This window comes from Bubalus kerabau, chromosome 3 (genome assembly GCF_029407905.1).
Source record: "Bubalus kerabau isolate K-KA32 ecotype Philippines breed swamp buffalo chromosome 3, PCC_UOA_SB_1v2, whole genome shotgun sequence".
NCBI classification, from domain to species: Eukaryota; Metazoa; Chordata; class Mammalia; order Artiodactyla; family Bovidae; genus Bubalus; species Bubalus kerabau.
Window position 1 is genome coordinate 31,244,568 of NC_073626.1, and position 21,440 is coordinate 31,266,007.

The following is a 21,440-nucleotide window of genomic DNA, read 5'->3' on the forward strand; positions in this document are numbered from 1 at the left end:
CTCCTGTGTCTCCTGCATTGCAAGCAGATTCTTTACCATCTGAGCCACCAGGCAAGCCCAGGTATGACTACAGATGTAGTTTAAGCAAGAATCAACATGCTTGACTTTTGAAGCCCAATAGACCTTCGCCTTCCTGAAACCTCTGTGTCCTCATCTGACAAAGAGAAGGAATCATATGGGTTTTTTGTGAAAATAAAGAAACTGGCAGAGGTTAAAAATGTCATCTCCCCTTCCTTTGCCTGTCCAAATCATACATCTTAGTTAACAGTAGAAATATCCCAAACAAGACACTCCTTTATGTTGTGAAAAGTTAATTTGGGATCAATGACATGTGGCACAGTACTCTTGGAGTGAACTGAATCTGGTTCCACATAAGGAAGATGATGGATGCTCAAATGGGCATAGCTCCGTATCTTAGCTGCTCCACAATAAAAAACCGAATCACTGCTCTCACCCTCTACTCCTGTTGTCCAACTCCTCCATATCTGATTACTTGATTTCAGGAATTTTGGTGAACAGAAAATAAAGTCCTCCTCACATTCATCCTAAGTGATGAGCTCTAACCCTAAGAAGGCAGCATGTCCTGGTGGCTTGAACCCCACAGAATTCTGAAACAAAGAGGGTGTCATTCATTTCCAGCTTCTGAAATTTTACCTGAAGTCTTCCAAAGATTTCTTCTTGGTGGCCTTCAAACCACCAGTTTGGCAACAGGCAAATTTGTAATCGATGACCTGGTAAATGATGGGGTTGTACATTGCTGCTGATTTTGCCAGGAGGGTTGGCACCACAGAGAGTTGTATGGGGATGGAGTCTGGCCGTCCAAAAGCTGACCACACAGAGACCACTGCATAAGGAATCCAGGCAATCAGGAAGCCAGCGCAAATCAACATCGCCACCTGGTGAGGGAAAGCGACAGAGAACAAAATCGAGACACCTGGTGGAAATGATGGGGGGTGGGGAGGAGCAGGTAGCCTATTCACACACCTAAGGAAGTCTGTCTATCATCTTTTTGTTTATCTTGCCAGTGGAAATCATATCATATGGATTTCTGAGATATTCAGCCAGAAAAAGTAATGACTATTCTTACCCTCTTCACTGCATTCTCCACTCCAGAATTTGAACGTACCCAAAAGACCCAGTGTTTGACCCTATAAAAGCTGTCAGAATGTGCCCACATGGAGCAGGAAAAGCATGCTAAAAAGACATCTGTGCACCTGAAATTTCCAGACTTCTCAACCCACGTTCACTTGAAAACTAGATGAAGAATATGTTCACCTTGATGAAATTTTAAATCACCCACATTTGCCTCGGGAAACTTAGAAACTCTGCCTTTGTTTGAAATTCTAATAGGAATCTTCTTCAGAGATTTCTATGAAATGTAATTTCCTTCGGCTCAAGTTTTTCTCAAGTCTGAGGCTCAGGTAGTAGAAATCCACTTGCTACAGAGGAAAAGAGAGTCAGTGAGTTCAAACCAAAGTGACACAGTTGTGTGAAGTGAGACTTTTCCAGAAAGTATTTTTCTCTTTCACCAAATTATATTTACCTTTAGGAACCTCTTAACTTTTAGATCAAAGAATAGTTCGAGATAAGGTTTAACCCACCCTGACTAGTTCCTCACTACCTCCAATTCAGTCTCTTTAAGAATGTAGTCTGACCCTATAGGTTATCCCACTTGAATCCAACAAATCTTTTTAGCAAGTATTTGTGTGAGATACTGTGTAGGTTCTATGGGGACACCAGCAGGCTTTTGCGCCTTTGCTCCATCCCTCTACGGCAGTCCCCAACCTTTTTGGCACCAGGGGCCAGTTTCATGGAAGACAATCTTTCCAGGCACCAGTGAGGGGAATAGTCTCGGGACGATTCGAGCACACTTACATTCACTGTGCACTTTATTTCTATTACTATTATAACAGCACTACCTCAGATCATCAGACGTTAGATCCTGGAAGCTGAGGACCCCTTCTCTAAAACACGAACAACGGCTCAACAAAGCTGAATATGGTTTACGTGCCAGCTTGGAGGAGGACAAAACTACATGCTACAGAGAAAAGTAAGAAACAGTCTCAGGAGGAAGGTGGGATACAACCTACACATTGGCAAGTGGAAATAAAGAAACATGAGGCCAGCACAAGCAAAGGCAAAGAAGGGTATGTGTGAGGTTTGTACAGGACCTAGTGAGCTATTCGCTTTGGTGTCTGAGAAAACAACAACGGGAGAACAGAATGGAAAGAAAGATAACATCCCCACCCTCAGGGGTCTGTATAACCTACTACTGAGCGTGCACTGAATTCCATGCGTCTGAAAACATTAGTAGGATTTTGGGCAGGAGACATATGAGAGGCGTGTTTAGGAAGATTAACCCATAAAAGAAAATGCGGCTGGAAAACACAGGAAGCAGAAAGGTCATTGTTTATTCATTCAGCCAACAAGCATGACTGAGCATCTCCTGCATGTTTGTGTTGAGGATAAAACAATGAACAAAGCAGATACAATCCCTCCTCACCTAGAATTTCCATTCTGAGCAGGTTTGTTAAGGCAATAATCTAAACAAGAAACAAGAGGGATCTTAATGAGAGTTCTTTAGACTTGAAAAGGAAGTCCAAGCCTTGGGTTTAATTTTAATCTAGAGCTATTTCAGGCCCTAGGTGAGAGGTGACCTAACTTCAAAGCTTCCTTAAACTGTTATCTACTAGACTATTCTTTCTGTAAAATGAATAATGAAATATACTCAAACATGCCCTCTGTGTGATGAAGATCTGGTGTTGTTCACTTGTATTTATTTTCCTGTTTCCCTTGGTACTTTTGATTAGCACTGCCAACATCCCTTCTGCCTTGTACAGTCTTTTATGGAGTTAGTGTCATAGGAATTACATGAGCCTGGTCTAACCAATGGACTGCGGGCTCCTGGCTACAGTCATAGGAACAAGGTTGGACTTTTGACTATAAAAAGTTTTATAAATAAAACAGCATAATCAGATCCACCTTGGGATTTCATAAGGCAGTTTTAGGAAAAGTCAGTCTTCCTTTTATCTTTGAGCTCCCTACAGCCCTGGGAGGATAAGAGGATGGAGCTATTTGAGGTCAGGTGACTGCGGCCATGAAGTTAAAAGACGCTTACTCCTTGGAAGGAAAGTTATGACCAACCTAGATAACATATTCAAAAGCAGAGACATTACTTTGCCAACAAAGGTCCATCTAGTCGAGGCTATGGTTTTTCCTGTGGTCACGTATGGATGTGAGAGTTGGACTGTGAAGAAGGCTGAGCGCCGAAGAATTGATGCTTTTGAACTGTGGTGTTGGAGAAGACTCTTGAGAGTCCCTTGGACTGCAAGGAGATCCAACCAGTCCATTCTGAAGGAGATCAGCCCTGGGATTTCTTTGGAAGGAATGATGCTAAGCTGAAACTCCAGTACTTTGGCCATCTCATGCGAAGAGTTGACGCATTGGAGAAGACTCTGATGCTGGGAGGGATTGGGGGTAGGAGGAGAAGGGGACGACAGAGGATGAGATGGCTGGATGGCATCACTGACTCGATGGACGTGAGTCTGAGTGAACTCCGGGAGTTGGTGATGGACAGGGAGGCCTGGCGTGCTGCGATTCATGGGGTCGCAAAGAGTCGGACACGACTGAGCAACTGAACTGAACAGCTTCCTCTTTCAGCCCCCAGCCCCTTATTTAAGAAGTAAAATAGGGACTTCCCTGGTGGTCCAGTGGTTAAGAATCTGCCTTCCAATGCAGGGGATGTGGGTTCAATCCCTCATGAGGGAACTAAGAGCTCAGATGCCACAGGGCAACTAAGCCCTTGCACCACAACTAGAGAGATGCCTATGCACAGGAACGAAGAGACTGCAAGCCACCACGAGGGCCTGATGCAGTTAAATAAATAAATACTTTTTAAAAGAAGTAAAATAACAGTTCCCATCAATAAAGTCACAACAAGCTGGTGTGGAGGATCAAGGATGAGGAATGAGATACCAAATGTTTTCTTAATGATAGTTAAAGCCGCAATATTTGTGCATGCTTTTTTGTTTTTGAAATTCAACTGGAAAAGTTTTCCTTATAACAAAGTCATCTGTGTGCATGTGTATTTCAATGTGCTTTTGCAGAGCTGAGCTATTGAATGCAGGAAATGGTCTGTACCCCTCAGTCTTCTTGACCTGTGGAACAGCCTGTTAGTAGGGTGTGCTTGCCCTGGGAACCCCATATTTGTCAGGTGTCTCAAGAAGGAAGCATGAGAAATCCACCAGAAAGTCTCAGGTTCTAAAGTTCTACCCAAAAAGTTCAGGCTTATCTCTAAATATTAACAGCAGCAGAGAAAAACCTCAGCAATATCCATTTTGCTATGACAATCGAAATCCCAAGCAGATGAATCAAATGAGACCAGACCTCGTGGACATCCTGAAGCCCTGCGTTAGGGTCCTGGACCAAAATTCTCACCTGTGCTCAGCAGTTATCAAGGAGACCTAAAGCACACATGCAACTCTCCAGCTTGCTTGTTTTCCCGTCCTTCTGCAGAAGCTTACCCAGGAGAAATGGTATTTGGTTTGGTCTGTGTGACTTTTTTTTGTAGATGGACTGGATGCCTCAAAGCTCACAGTGAGGGTCTTTTTTTTTTTCTCCTAAATTCCCAAATAAACAATAACAATATAAATAAAGCTTGCTTTCGCAGATGTCTGGAAACTTAACATAGCTCCATCCTTTTTCCTTTGGTGAGTCATAAGATGGTTTCACAGTATCTCAAAAGCTGTTTTCTGTGTTGCTGCCAAAGGCATTGACAAAAAATAGACTAGCTCTTAGTCCATAATATTTTCTACATTTTACATATTTCCTGTTTTTATGGGTGTGTGCAATGGGGAACAGTAAAGACTTAAGACATTTGCATTTTGTTATCCCTTTTAAAAGGAGAGAAGAGAATTAAAATATACCAAAGCTTTTAAATACATAGCAAATGAACCCATGTGGTTTTCCTGAGATTTGAATAAAGCTAAATACTTTAAATTGAATGACTAGAAATCAAGTTTTAAAGTAGAAAGAGGGGAAAAAACTTAGATCTCAAAGTACTGCATAACATTACTTATGTTTTTGAAGTGAAAATGCAGTGAACACAAGGCACAATCATTTTCTATAACCTTCTCATGTCAAAATATACTCCACAAAATGTTGAACATTGAAATATTAAATATTAAAGTTACTTTAGGAGAGACTACAAAAATTTGCAAAACTTTCACATGACAGTTTTCCCAGAAATTTTTTTGTCTTTGTTGAATTTGTTACAATATTGCTTCTGTTTAATGTTTCGGCTTTCTGACTGTGTGGCATGTGGGATCTGAGCTCCCCAAACAGGGATCAAACCTGCACCCCATGAATTGAAAGGTGAAGTCTCAACCACTGGACTGCCAGGGGAGTCTCCCCCCAAAACTTTCTACTTAACTTGGAGCACAATTAATCTTCCCACCAGTCTGTTCTTTACTTTCCACATTTCTAAATGTGTCTTCATTTCTATTTTCCAAAATTTCTCTCCCAAATATCTGTAAACCAGTTCTAACACAGGCACCTGTACCATCAATGTCTTCTAAGTTGTTTATTTTTTAATTGCTTCATTTTTATCACTGTCCTTTGGTTCACTGAGAGAGGAGTAAAACTTCAAATTCTTAAATTAGACCGTTTTTGTGGGAGGAAATTCACAGAATATGTGTTTAGCTTCTACAAAAGAATCACACATCTGCAACCCAGTTGATTTTAAATATATCTTGCTGCAGAGGACCAAGAAATACCGGTATGTTACAGCTATGGTTCAAGCTGGTATTAAGTGCCACACAAGCAAAACTGCCCACCATGGATCAATTCCAGTGAATTAACCAATTAAAGCAGAATAAAATAGGGATGAAAAAGCTTTATAAGGCTCTACCTCTGACACCAGTATATCTGAGACATTACAGCAGAGGAGTTTTCCAAGAAGGAAAGTCCCGTGTCTTATCTGTGTGTGGAGGCAGCGTGGAATAGTGGGAAATTCTGACATGGAGGTGGGTTTCCCAAGTGGCGCAGGGGTAAAGAATCTGCCTGCCAATGAGGAAGACACAGGAGACTCAGGTTCAAGCCCTGGGCTGGGAAGATCCCCTGGAGGAGGAAATAGCAACCCACTCCAGTATTTTTGCCTGGAAAATTTCATGGACAGAGGAGACTGGAGAGATACAGTGCATAGGATTGCAAAGAGTCAGACACGACTGAATGACTGAGCACACACACACACACACACACACACACACTCTGACATGGAAGTGCTCAGGGATTTGGATTCCAGTCCCCACTCATCTCCACTGAGCTGTGAGGGAATCTCTGACTCGCAAGCCCTGCCACCTTAGTTCCTTCCACCAGGCTCCTTTGCCCAGATATAAATAAGACTTCAGCCAACACTTGAAGCTGCATGCTACCTTGGATAACAAAATAGATGAGGAGATGACTTGATGTGGAAGTGTAGGCTTACAGTCAGGGCCAAAGAGATGGGATAAATTCCCCACCAAGAACAAGGCTGAAATCACACTCCAGAACCAGCTAGACTACTGATAACAAAGAAATTTCAGTGGCTGGGATGAGATCAGGTCCCAAGAAGAGAAATCACCACATCTGTGCGTTGAAAGACGGGACAGGGAGAGGGTGCCACCTGCCAACAGAAAGCCTACAGTTGGCAGGAGCACAGGCAGGATCAGATCTGGTTTTTCTCTTTTGGGTCTAGCCAGCAAATATATGGATTTGTTCCCAACCAGAGGGGAAAATGATATTAAAAGATAGCATTGCAGTGCTAAATGCCAGTTGTGAGGCTACAGTCCTCCACATGTGGGCAGCCTGCCATTGAGAGATGGCACAGAGGGAGCTGGACAATGGTGACCTACCTTCCTTGGCGCTCTATTCCCTCATCTATACAAAAGCGGGGTAGTAATATTTCGCTTTCACATCACCTTTAAGAAATTAAGTAATTTGACCACTCCAAACACGTCTAGTTTGAGTTTCCTCTTTCCTTCTATTTCATCAGCAGAATGATGACAAAGACCAACTGTCTCAGGCCCACCTTCATACACCGATAAAAAAACATTTTTTCTGAGAGCCCCGATACCTCTGTTATATGTTAGCCCTGGTCGCGATCCAACTAGAAAATATTAATTCATACTTTTTTAAAAAAAAAGTAGAAAAAAGAGGAGGATTCTTCACTTCCCAATTGCCGTTTTCTCAAATTTTGAAATACCACTACTCCATAAACAAGTGAAAGCTGTGACCAGAAGCGGCGGATGTAAATTAGGTCATGTCACTCTGAGCATCTGTGTTTGGGGCTCTGAGTCTAAAACTGAACATAATATTCCAACAAGGCAGTGGCTGGCTTACAGAACAGAACATACAGATTTCTAAATACCTAGTTCAACCAAACAAAGGAGACCTCACTATTCACTGTAGATGAACCGAGGCCTCCAGGGCGGGGTTACTGCTATTCAGAGGGCAACGTATGCACAGTCCAAAGGCCCAGAGATATTAGCAATTGAAAGCTATTTCTGCAGACTTTTAAACCACCCAACCACGCTAGCCATTTCCATAGCAATCCTTTTTGTCTTTCTTGGCTGTCACTCAACAGAGTCCCCTAAAAGCTGCCTCCTAGAACCTCCTCGTGGGATTTCAGGGACAAAGGAGCCCAGATCCCACTAGGAGGAAACAGCTCCCTGGGCAGGTCAGGGAGGCCTGAGGTCAGCCTAGAATTCCACGGAGCAGAAGCTCTGGGCTCCAGCCTCCACTGGGCCCCCATCACCCGTCTGCCTTCCTGTCTCCACAGACATCGTTCTCTGGGTCCCCTCACCCCAACCCCAGAATCGCACACCCAGATGCAACCTTGCAACACCCAGCCCACCCCCTCCACCCGCACCGATCCACACACGGGGCCACCAAACACAGGGGTCCCAGCAGGAATTCTATTTACCCAGACAATGTCATCTGACCCAGCCCTGATCTGATCACTGATACTGCGCATCTAGTTACTGATACTGTGCATCGGCTCTCAGGGTTCATGCTGCACACGGCTGCCACTCTGACATCTGGGGCCAGGAGCCCGCCTCATTTGGGAGGCCACGGCACAGTGGCAGCGGGGACACACAGGGGACCTGAGGGTGGCACCAAGGTCCCCAGCTGGGCTCCATGGGTAGCATCGCCCACTTGCCCAGCACTGAGCTGAGCTCCCTGTACTGTATAGTGGGCTCCCAAGAGCGTCTGTTTTACACATGAGAATGTATATATGTCAATCCCAGTCTCCCAGTTCACCCTCATTCCCTCTCCCAACCATGTCCACACATCCATTCTCTTGAGGCACGGTATTAAGTCCTGGGGACACAAAATGAACCAAAAGACATGGTTGTTACCCCCATGGGGCTTACTGACTAGTAGCAAAGACAGACATTGGCTAAACAGTCACAAAATAGGTATGCAATTGCAAATTAATTTTAAATTGTGGCAAATTCTAATAGGAAAATGTACAAGCAACAATGAAACATTTATATAGGAGGACTTGAATTCAACTCAGAGACTGCTTCTCTGGGAAAAAACATTTAGGCTAAGAACAAGTAAGAAGAACCAGAGAAAAGGAATTCATTAATTAGTTTAAAAAAGAAATACAATTCAGCTTTCCCACCAACTGCCCTCAGAGTCCACATGGGGGTCCTCTGACTCTGAACCCTCAGTAATAAATAACATTCAGTGAGCAATACTGAAGAGGAGTCTTTTGAAGGAAGCAGAGGTTTTTGAGTTTTAAAAAAGACTTCAGGGACTTCCGAAGTGGTCCAGTGGTTAAGACTTCTTGCTCCCAATGCAGGGGGCATGGGTTCAATCCTTGGTCAGGGAACTAAGATCCCATGTGCCACCTGGCACAGCCCCAAATAAAACAAAGTTATCTTAAAAAGTCTTCACAGTCAATGTGAAAAAAACAAAGCAAAACAAAATACCTCCTTGGGTATAAAAGGGACAGAGGCCCTCAAGCCAGGGGTCAAGAGAATGGTTAACATTGATCAAGGTAATTATGTTAACACAGTGTATTCAATTATTTGTCATCCCAGCAATCCTGATTAAGCATCTCACAGATGCCAAGCACTGGAGAACGAGAGCAAATAGCACTTTCCCTCATCCAGCTACTGTCTTGTAAAAAAGAGCCACAAAGCTGTGTCATTCAAAAAAGGGAACGTGTGACTTCCCTCATGGTCCAGAGGTTAAGACTGAGCTCCCAGTGCAGGGGCCGTGGGTTCAATCCATGGTAGGGAAAGTTCCACAGGCCACAGAGAGTCACCAAAACAACCAAACAAAAGTGGATATGGCAAGTGCTCTGATGGCCCACAGCGGAGGGACTTCAACAAGCCAGGAGGGATCAGAAAGGTTTCCTGCTAGAAATAAGAGACATTAAGAGATATCCAGATGTCCACAGGATCTAGATATTGACTATAGGCCTGGGATATTGTGGATAATCTATGTGTACTGTGTACATGCTCAGTCACTTAATTGTGTCCAACTCTTTGTGACCCTATGGACTGTAGCCTGCCAGGCTCCTCTGTCCATGAGATTTTCCAGGCAAGAATACTGAAGTGGGTTGCCATGTTGTCCTCCAAGGGATCCTCCCAACCCAGGGATCGAACCCACATCTTCTGCATTGGCAAGAGGAATCTTTACCACTGAGCCACTGAGAAAGCCCTCAGTGTGTGTCAAGTGAATAAATATGAGGTACCAATATACACAGCATAGTAATATACAGAAAAATTCATCAAAACTCCTCTTATTTCCTTCCTGTTACCCTACCATCCCCTTTGTTAAAGCAGCAGCAAAAGCGTTCACTACAACAGGACAAAGGTTTTTACAAGCAGAAATGCCCAAAGAAGTAGAACATTCATTTCTCAGCTTCTGAATTTCAAAATAGAAATGTGAAACTTACAAGAAAGGAAACAGTTGAGAGAAAAGGGTTTCGAGTGTGACAAAAATGACTTTGAGTATTTACTATCAGAGACGTGTAAGACTAGAGGCATTAAGCGTACTTACTGTGTGGACATGTCCAAGGGATGTACATGGATTTAGGAGCCAGTTTTCCAAGCCCACAGTGAGTCAAGGGCCTGTAGCACTTAGCAAGGGAGAACCTCAGAGGAGCTAGTAACTGACCTTGAGAAGCTGTCCTGAAAATACTCCACTGAACTAAGCACCGGGAGAAGCAATAGCCTCTCAATACATTTGCAAGAGCAGAAAGCTCGTGTCTCACTTCCAAAGTGCCAGCCTAGCTCCCAAAATCCACCCCATGGGTTGCCATGGAAAGATGGGGAAGTAGCTCAAATTTCTAATGCACCCAAAAAGCCATTAACAGTTGAAAGAGATAGGATGCAAAGTGACCTATGACAATGGATGCCTGAGGCCAGAAGGAGCCAGGGTCAATAAACTGACAACAACCAAACCAAAAGCGCCACCCACGGGTCCCACAGAGTCACAGAGACCTCTCTGGAACTTTCATAGAGTCTAGGAAGAGGTGGAAAACCTGATTGAACTGAATTTATCCTGATCCTGTAATGTTTGTTTTACAAGGTCAAATGCAGACATAAAAATGAGATTATACTGTGTCATAGGAATACAAAGAGGTGTTTTGTTTTGTTGGTTTCTTTGTTTTTTGTGTTTTATTTTGCACACCTCTGCAATTTTGGTAATCTGTGAAATTTCACCCTGCTATAAAAGTCTGGCAAAACCATTTTTTAATTAATCAGAAGGATATTATAATGTGGAGAAAGGTTTATAGCTAGAACATCCATATTTAAGCTGATGAGATCAGACTGGCAAAATGTAGGCCTAGATAATTACCCACCTAGAAATAATTAGAGGACATCAAAAATGAATGATTTTGATCCCATAATGCAGTGAAGTGGCCTTTAAGTAATAAGCTTTTAGACCAAGCCATTCTGGAGATCAGAAAGCGCCAAGCGAACAAGCAAACTCCTGATCCCAAGAGGTAGTTGAATGAGGACAAGGTTTCTAAAATTATGAAAAGGTCCAGTGAAGGTTTTTCTACTTGTTTTTACTCGGTACAAAAAAAAAAAAAAAAAAGGATAAAAATTAAATAGTATTTTAAAACAGCTTAAATTTAGTAGAGAAGGTGCCACAGTAGAAAGATGTGTTTATTTTTCAATATGGGTTGAACTGTGACAAATTTTTTCACAAATGAGAATAATTAGAGATGTATTTTCAGATTATATTGATACAGATTTTATATATACAAATGCACTATAGATGTAATACATAATATTACATGTGTTAAGTGTCAGTCGTCTCTGACTCTTGAAACCCCATGGACTGTAGCCTGCCAAGCTCCTCTGTCCATGGAATTCTCTAGGAAAGAATACTGGAGGAGTGGGTTACCATCCCCTTCTCCAGGGAATCTTCTCGATCCAGGGATTAAACCCAGGTCTCCCATGTTGCAGGCAGATTCTTTACCATCTGAGCCACCACGGAAGCCCAATATATAATATAGACATCATATATAATATAGTATCATTTAGAATACATGTTAGAAACTACGTATAAAATAAAATCATAGACATACATGCCTACAGTTTTCATTTAGCATCACTTTGGTTAATCTGGTCTTGGTGAGTCTGACTATTTGGTCTACTTAGCACAGGTTAAGGAGAATGATAACAATATGTCAAGTCTGGGACTGACATATGCACACCACTATATTTAAAACAGATAACCAACAAGGACCTACTGTATAGAACAGGGGACTCTGCTCAAAAGTCTGTAATAAACTAAATGGGAAAAAAAAATTTGAAAAAAAAAAAATATATATATATATGTATAACTGAATCATTTTGCTGTACACCTGAAACTAACACAACATTGTTAATCAATTATACCCCAATATAAAATTTAAAAAAATTATATAAAAATACATACAAAAAACAATGCATTAAACAGTGTACACTGCGCTTGCATGTGTATGCATAATGAGCTTCAGAAATTCTAAGGAGCTGCCTACCCTCAAGAGTACACAAAGAACCAAATTCTAGAATGTTGGTAAAAACTGGCTATTAGTAGGTTGAGCTGAGGAATTCAACTAACAGGAGAGAGGCTGATGAGTAACAGACTCAGAGAAACAGGAGAAGGACCTCATGGGTAGGTGGATCCAGACTCACTGCTCAAGAGCAGCCAAACATCTCAAAGCCAGTAACCCTGAGAGATGGAAAGAGGAGAGGATGTCACGTGACATCTCAGTAGCTTCATGACATGCCACACCACAGGGCTGCAAGGTTAACTGAGATCAGACACCCATGTGACAGATATTATCTTGTTCCCTGGGCATACCTCCACGAACTACTGAAAACAAACACTTTATCTCTTTTGTATTCACCCAGTTTCTAGAACAATGTATGCATGCTAGTTGCTTCAAGTCATGTCTGATGCTTTGCAACCCTATGAACTGTAGCCTGCCAGGCTCCTCTGTCCATGGGATTCTCCAGGCAAGAATACTGGAGTAGCTTGCTATGCCCTCCTTCAAGGGTCTTCCCAACCCAGGGATCAAACCTGTGTCTCTTATGTCTCCTGCATTAGCAGGCAGGTTCTTTACTACTACTACTCGTGCTACCTGGGAAGCCCTCCTAGAACAATACTTGGTACCAAGTAAGATTTGGATGAAGTGAAATCCACATTTAACTTGGATTAATTTATTGGCATTAATTTTTTTTTTTTTTGCGTCACAGACAGGAGCTAAAGGAAGAATGGGAAATGAGGAGCTTAATTCACAATCCTGCATTTATGGAAATATTTTTCTTACTTAACACCTGATTATAAGCTAGAAGTAGATCATGATTCCTGATGCTGCATTTTTGTCCAGCATCTATTTTTAGGTTACTTTTGGCTCTATTTTAAGGTTATGAGTATAGATTTAGAATGATGAAAACTTCTCTCAGACTGCCTCCTACTCAAATGTGGCATTTAGGGAGTAGAGATCAACTGGAACCATCAAGAATCTCTAGCTCATGAGAATTCACTGGTGGTCCAGTGGTTAAACCTGACCCTATCATTGTCATGGCCCAGGTTCAATCCCTGGTTGGGGAACTAAGATCCCATAAGCCACGTAATGAGGCCAAAAAGAAAAAAAAGAAAAAACTCTAGCTTACACTGTGCAACAAATAGGTCCTTGCACAACATTAAGAACTCTGAAATGGGGGAAGAAAACTATTATTTAGAGAAAAGTTTTGACTTAGTAGGAAGCTACCTGTGGTCTGGAGGGAACTGTGTTACTCCTGGTTCCTGAGGCCAGCAGTCTCCAGGCTAGGTTGTAAGGAAACTTGAAGATGGTTATCAATCAACATGATGGATTGGGATACCAGAAGGATTAGAACTTCTGTGATTTTTTTTTTTTTTGACCCCACCATGAAGAATGTGGGATCTTAGTTCCCCAACCAGGAATTCAACCCACACTCCCCACACTTGAACTTTTGGAGTCTTAACAACTGAACCCACAGGGAAGACCTTAATCAATTTTTATCTTTCAAATATAAGATAGAAACTAGAGTGTGCCAATATTAAAAACACCACTTGGTGAAAAGACAACCCTCAGAATGGGAGAAAATAGTAGCAAATGAAACAACTGACAAAGGATTAATTTCCAAATTATACAAGCAGCTCGTACAACTCCTTGGTGGCTCAGACCATAAAGCATTTGCCTGAAATGCAGGAGACTTGGGTTCAACCCCTGGGTCAGGAAGATCCCGTGGAGAAAGAAATGGCAACCCACTCTAGTACTCTTGCCTGGAAAATTCCATGGATGGAAGAGCCCAGTGGGCTACAGTCCATGGGGTCGCAAAGAGTCAGACACAACTGAGCGACTTCACTTTCTTTTCATTTTCGTTCAACTCAATACCAGAAAAACAAACAACCCAATCAAAAAGTGGGGAAAAGACCTAAACAGACATTTCTCCAAAGAAAACATACAGATGGTTAACAAACACATGAAAAGATGCTCAACATCACTCATTATTCAGTTCAGTTCAGTTGCTCAATCATGTCCGACTCTTTGTGACCCCATGAATCGCAGCACGCCAGGCCTCCCTGTCCATCACCAACTCCCAGAGTTCACTTAAACTCATGTCCATTGAGTCAGTGATGCCATCCAGCCATCTCATCTTCTGTCGTCCCCTTCTCCTCCTGCCCCCAATCCCTCCCAGTATCAGGGTCTTTGCCAATGAGCAATTCTTTGCATGAGGTGGCCAAAGTATTGGAGTTTCAGCTTTAGCATCAGTCCTTCCAAAGAACACCCAGGACTGATCTCCTTTAGAATGGACTGGTTGGATCTCCTTGCAGTCCAAGGGACTCTCAAGAGTCTTCTCCAACACCACAGTTCAAAAGCATCAATTCTTCGGTGCTCAGCTTCCTTCACAGTCCAACTCTCACATCCATACATGACCACTGGAAAAATCATAGTCTTGACTAGATGGACCTTCGTTGAGAAAGTAATCTCTCTGCTTTTGAATATGCTATCTAGGTTGGTCATAAGTTTCTTTCCAAGGAGTAAGTGTCTTTTAATTTCATGGCTGCAATCACCATCTGCAGTAATTTTGGAGCCCAAAAAAATGAAGTCTGACACTGTTTCCACTGTTTCCCCATCTATTTCCCATTAAGTGATGGGACCAGATGCCATGATCTTCTTTTCTGAATGTTAAGCTTTAAGCCAACTTTTTCACTGTCCTCTTTCACTTTCACCAAGAGGCTTTTTAGTTCATTATTAGAGAACTAAATTTTGCTCATTATTAGAGAAATGCAAATCAAAACTACAATGAGGTATCACCTCACACCAGTCAGAATGGCCATCATCAAAAAGTCTACAAACAATAATGCTGGAGAGGGTGTGGAGAAAAGGGAATGCTCTTGCGCTGTTGGTGGCAGTGTAAACTGATACAGCCACTGTGGAGGACAGTATAGAGATTCCTTTAAAAAACTGGGAATAAAACCACCATATGACCCAGCAATCCTATTCCTAGGCATAAACCTTGAGGAAACCAAAATTGAAAAAGACACATGCATCCCAATGTGTACTGCAGTACTATTTACAATAGCTAGAACATGGAAGCAACCTAGATGTCCCTCAACAGATGAATGGATAAATAAGGTGTGGTATATATACACAATGGAATATTACTCGGCCATAAAAAAGAACACATTTGAGTCAGTTCTGATGAAGTGAATGAACCCAGAACCCATTATACAGAGTGAAGTGAGTCAGAAAGAGAAAGCTAAATATCATACTCTAATGCATATATCTAGAAGAATGGTACTGAAGCATTTATTTACAGGGCAGCAATGGAGAAACAGACATAGAGAATAGACTATGGACATGGGGAGGGTGGGGAGAGGGTGAGATATATGCAAAGAGTAACATGGAAACTTACATTACCATATGTAAAATAGATAGCCAACAGGAATTTGCTGTATGGCTCAGGAAACTCAAACAGGGGCTCTGGATCAGAGGGGTGGGATGGGGCGGGAGATGGGAGGGAGGTTCAAAAGGGAGGGGATGTATGTATACCTATGGCTGATTCATGTTGAGGTTTGACAGAAAACAACAAAATTCTGTAAAACAATTATCCTTCAATAAAAAAATAAACTAAAAAAGAAAAGAAACAAAAAAAAACAACTTGATGGTGCAACATGGCATTTATATTGAGATTGCTGAAAAATACTTTTCAATATAAAGGTGAGATGTGATGAAAGTATACAAACCACTGCATTAGGCTTTACTTGAATTCCTATAGGTCAGGAAAGAAAAGAGGAGCTACAGTTTCTTTGGTCTTCCCTGGTGGCTCAAAGTGTCTGCCAATGCAGGAAATGCAGGAGACAAGGATTCAGTTCCTGGGTCGGGAAGATCCCCTGGAGAAGGACATGGCAATCCACTCCAGTATTCTTGCCTGCAAAATCCCATGGACAGAGGAAGCTGGCAGGCTACAGTCCATGAGATCACAAGAGTCGGACACAACTTAGAGACTAAACCGACCAACCAGTGGTTTCTTTACGATCTTCTACACACCAGATGACAGGATAATAGGCTTATTTCTTTGAATTCCCACCACAACCCAGAGAGACAGACGTTACTATTCCTGTTACACAAGATTCAAAGTATCTACCTCTGGGTCACAAGCCTTACAAAAAATCCAAACCCTTGTCTGTTTTCAAATTGTCTGCTCTTTTACAGAGCACCACAATATCTGATGGCTCAGATAGTAAAGAATCTACCTGCAATGCAGGAGACCTGGGTTAGATCTCTGGGTGGGGAAGATCCTCTGGAGAAGGGAATGGCTACCCATTCTTGCCTGGGAAATTCCATGGACAGAGGAGCCTTGTGGGCTACATGCGTGGAGTTCCAAAAGTTGGACACGACTCAGCAACACTAATATTTGAAGGACCGCTGACTCTGAGACTAGCATTTGCCAAGGCACTCCATGCTGCAGAAACTCCTCTTGTGTGAAGAACCCATAGGAAAGCAGACACAGTAAGCTCTTACTGTATAAATAAGGACTGTCTATAATCACACCCATCAAAGTCCATGTGTGCCTTCCTGCTCAGTCACTTCAGTCATGTCCGACTCTTTGTGATCCTATGGACTATATAGCCCTCCAGGCTCCTCTGTCGATGGATTCTCCAGGCAAGAATACTGGAGTGGGTTGCCATGCCTCCTCCAGACCAAAGTCCATACGAAACATTAAATACTGTGAGGCATTTTATGAGTCACAAAAGTTATTATTCTTATTGGTGAAATAATGTTTAAAAATCAATAATATCCTATTCAATAGAGGAAATAAGCCCCCAGTAGATCCACTGTATAAATTTGGTAGATATTAAAAGTGTGTGTGTGAGTGTGTGTGTGTAAATGAGACTGAGATAGAGACAGAAGGGATACTATAAAGGTTTAAATAAATAAAAACCAAGTTCAGAAGGACATAAACAGAGGGCATTTGAAGTTCTCCCAGTCTTCAACATTCCCTAGCTTCTTCACCCTGTGAAGTTTTAATTGATTACAGAACATGTCTATAAATTATGACTGCAGTTACCTTGGTCAATTTCACTTCCAGCACATGGCTGCTATGGATCCGACTGTCAAAATGAGCTACTTCTTTGGACGAGGACTTAACCTTGGCAATGATCTTCACATAGGAGAACACGATCACAGCCGTTGGCAGCAAGAGGCAGAAGAAGAGGATGTTCAGGATGAAAATCTGGCCCCCTACTGAGGCCTGGGCCAGCCACCAGTCCAGGGTGCAGGAAGTTCCGAAGGGCTCAGGTGCGTAGTCCCCCAGACCTACCAAGGGCATGGTGGTCCAGAAGGCAGCATAGGCCCAGATGACCGCCAGGCAGATGTAGGCGTGCTTTCTTTTCAGCCAAATCCCTGGAGGTGGAAGAAGAGCATTATCAGGATGTAATCTGCCCTCCACCCAGACACCTCCCCTCGACAGGTCAAATTCCACATCCAAAGAGTTGATCCATTGGATTCTGGGAGACGTGGTCAGTAACCAAAGCCGGAGGGAGAGTTGGGTGGAGGGAAGGAGAGCTCCAGAGCTTGGGCTCTTTTTCCAAGAGAATAAAACAGGAAGTGATTTCACAGGGAAGGTTTTCTCTAGGCGTCTGGGAGCCTTGGGAGGGGGACGTGACAAAAGCTGGGGAGAGGTGGCGGTAAAAAGACGAGAGGAGGCTGAAGACGGTGGAAGATCTTGGGAAAATATCCAGAATGACCTTGGAGCTCCTATCCAGGATAAGAGGCTAACTGGTAGAATATACAAATGGAGCCCCAAAAAGCATGTGTTAAGGGTTCATCAGAGGTAGAGTCCTTTGGGGGGGAAACAAGAAAACACTGCTTGTGTCTTTAAAATATCCTTCTTCCAAAAAGCTTGTGTGCCTCTCACCTAAGAACTCGAGGAGTGGGGGTGGATGCCAGGGTCATGACGGTGTGGGGTGATGTTATAAGGGTTGGGTGAGAGCAGATTTTAACTCTTCCAATGTTATTAACACAACAGTCACACTCACAGCCAAAGGTGGAGAAGTGGGGAACCTAGGTAGAACATACCATGCTCTGCAAAAGTAATTCTGTGAAAATATTTTCAGAAAAGCAAAGGAAAAAAAAAAAAAAAAAACTCCGTGTTTCAGCACTGGTTTCCATTAGCCAAAAGAGAATTCCAAGAGGCAGAAACAGTGCAGTCAGTGAAGGAAAGCTGTAAAGCACTAGTGATCATTTTACAAAGTTCAATACCACCACCAAAGACAGGTCAGCCTGCTCTAGGGCTTCAGCCTCTACAGGAAGTTACCTCCGCCCCGTTTATCGCCTGGAACCCAAAGAGCCAGAGAGGTGACTCCTACCTGCCTTGGGTTTTGGTAGCAGAGAAGAAATATCGAATCATATTTAATAAAAGCCAAATGATTTCTTCAGCACAGACTCTGCTTAGCGTCACGTGAGGTCTGGGAAAATCAGAAGGGCCTAATCCTTCTCATTTCTAGTATTTGACCCGCTTCACGTAACCTTTCCAGACGTCAGTGTTCTTAGCAGTAAAATGGAGGAAATAAAAATCTACTGCTTACAGATTTCGAGAAGGGTGCAATGAACCATGCCAGGTCTCCTTTGCAAACTATGAAGGACTACATTGACATGAATATTCACTCCTGTGTTTGTTTCATTTGGCACTAACAAGAAACATAACAGATGGTTTCCTTCGTCTCTATTTTTTTTCAAATAGACATCATCATAAAATGCAAATCTCATGGACCCACCAGATAGGAGTAACAATCAGGTAGCCACGATATCTGTCAGCTCTTGGTTATCCATTATAACGCAGAAAACATTGGCACGGATAATTATATAAATTTACAGGAACGTGCATAAGCATATGTAGAAGCGTTTACGGTGAGGGTTGCTTGGTGAGGTGTTTTATACTTACATTCGGTTATGGTGAAAGGCTGTCAAGTACAGGAGGGAGTAGATTAGTAGATTGGTTCTGTGATGCTCCAGCAGTCAGAACTAGGACCAATGGGTGGAGGTTACTGGGAAGCAGTTTTGTCTCAATATAAGGAATAACATTGTAACAACCAGAGCAGACCAATCAGAGAATGGGCTGCCTTGTGCAGTAGTAAGCTCCCCGTCACTGGTCACTGGAATTACTCGAGAGGAGGCCAGGTGGCTGTCTGTCAGGGATGCCTTAAAACACTTTATCCCATTGCATGGGGGAAAGGTCTACATGGCCCCAAGCGACTTTCTAATTCCAACATTCCAAGATACCGTGTGGAGGGTTTAATTGTGCAACAAATCAAATGATGAAACCAGACTATCGAGAATCAATCTTAGAAGAAGCTGGAAAGCATATACAGTTCCCATGGGAGTTGTGCCCTGCGGTGATTCTGGGGGGTGAGCAACGTTATCTCTATATTGGACCTGAAGCCTAAAGTCAAGAAAATATTTAAAAAGCAGAGACATTGAGGTTTAGTATTCCTCAAATATCTTCAGGAAATTGAACTTTTTGCTTCTTCATCAGTAAAATCTACTTGATATGATCAAAATTTACTTGATATGATCAAAAATATGTTTATAGAAAAAATTGATATCATCCAGAATAGGTATAATTGTATTTTTTGTATTTTATTGGAATTTTTGATTCAAGTTATTTCTATTGCAGATTCTAAACTGTTAGAAAAAGCGATGCAAAATTTTTCTTAAAGATGAGCGCTGGATGGTGCACGCATTGGACCGTGATCCTATCCCCTACCCCAACCTCCTGTATATTTTGCTTTTAATTTAGGATTGTAAGCTTTTAAAATATAAAGAAAAATTCTACCCCATTGAGAGTGTCACATCAACTTGATCTTTCCCATTCTGGGCTCCAGGCCATGTTCTGTCTCCATGGTCACAATCACCAAGCTGATTGAGACTGATGAGCAAAGCAGTGTAGCATGAACCAGTATCATTCTCTGGCTGCACCTAGTTCTCAATATTAAATTTAAAGGGCCAAATGCGTCTCTTTCGGGTTCAATAATTTTTCCAGAAGCCCAAGAAGCCAAAGTATTACAAATTTATTTTTCACATTGTAGAACGGTCTTATCATTAAAATCTGATCACTAGCCTCTGAAAGTGTGTTTATGGCTGGCTCACCCCTAACCGATTCTCTTACCCACTGCTCTTTCTACATACCAAGACCACAAAAAGAATGTTGGCTGGTATTTCGTATGTGTGTCCTTTTCTGCAGGCTTGGTTCTCTAACCTGGAGGAGAATTCCTCATCTCTGCAGCCACGGGGAGCCTGAGTGCTAAAGGAGAATCAGAAAAATCTTTCCATATAATTATACTTACTACTCGGGGAAACAGCTAAAGCATCTTGGACCCAATATCCTTTCAGTGCATTTTATTTCTTTTGCTTACATGGCATAACACAGTAAAAGCTTACACACTTTATACAAAGAGATGATACTTTCATAAAAGCATCGTAGCGAAACACCAGACATTCCTATAAAAAACAGTATTGAAAGAAACCTACATGGACACAGGTTCGAGTCTTTAAGCGTAAGTTAGAACAAGATAGACTATGAGTAGAAATACTCCTGGTCTCTCAGTGTATTCATAATCTTTATTATCTCTGGGTAAAACATGTACCACTCTGACAATCCACCTAGATTCGACTCTCAGGGAATAGAAACCTTCCTACTTACCATATGATAAATAGCAGATTTTCAGGTATCGGTCCAGGCTGACAGCAGTCATAGTGATAAGGCTTCCACAGCCAAAGAAAAATCCAGCCCATCCATACCAGCGGCAGCCAATCCAGCCGAACACCCAGCGGTGACAGAAGCAAGAGATGATGGTGAACGGTTTGCCTACAACTAGAGCGCCAAGGGACTTGTCAAGGGGCGTGCCCTGCGGTTAAACTTTACCCCGCCCACCCAACTCACTGGGGAGTCTTATCCTAGGCAGATAAGAGGGAGCTATTGGGAAACGTTAGGTCCAATTTGTTTACAACCAGACCCAGATCTCTAGGATTTAAACTATTTATCCCTTCGGCCTTCATCAGCTTGTTTTGTTTGTTACTTTCTAGAAAGTAGTCTTCTATTTTAATTCACACCCTGCACCCTCCTTATCCCGTATATAGTCAATCTTCCCCCTCCTTGAAGAGAACTGCTGAGGAAGCTTTCCAACGCCTGTATCTGATTCCGAAGACCGTTCCCCAACATTCATGCATCAGAAAACCCAAGTAACTGACATTCACAGCCTGCAAATGCTGGCCCCTTCCACCCTTCCCAGGTGTACCCTCCCTTGGTATGCTTAGTTCAATCAAGTAACTCATCTTTATTAGGTGCTTTTATAAGCTGGACACACATCACCTCTAGCTGCCTACACAGCCGGTGCCATACTCCAACTAACTA

General features: G+C 42.5%; 1 protein-coding gene across 1 annotated transcript in view; it reads right to left on the minus strand.

Annotated features, from left to right (window-relative positions):
- OPN5 (opsin 5) overlaps nt 1-21,440 on the minus strand; it is a 40,003-nt gene that overhangs the window by 4,447 nt on the left and 14,116 nt on the right. Inside the window, exons 4-6 of the mRNA XM_055574665.1 lie at nt 20,730-20,900; nt 17,097-17,431; nt 655-896 (exon numbers count right to left, since the gene is read on the minus strand). Of these exons, the coding sequence (XP_055430640.1) occupies nt 655-896; nt 17,097-17,431; nt 20,730-20,900 (748 nt within the window). The remainder of the gene's footprint in view (nt 1-654; nt 897-17,096; nt 17,432-20,729; nt 20,901-21,440) is intronic.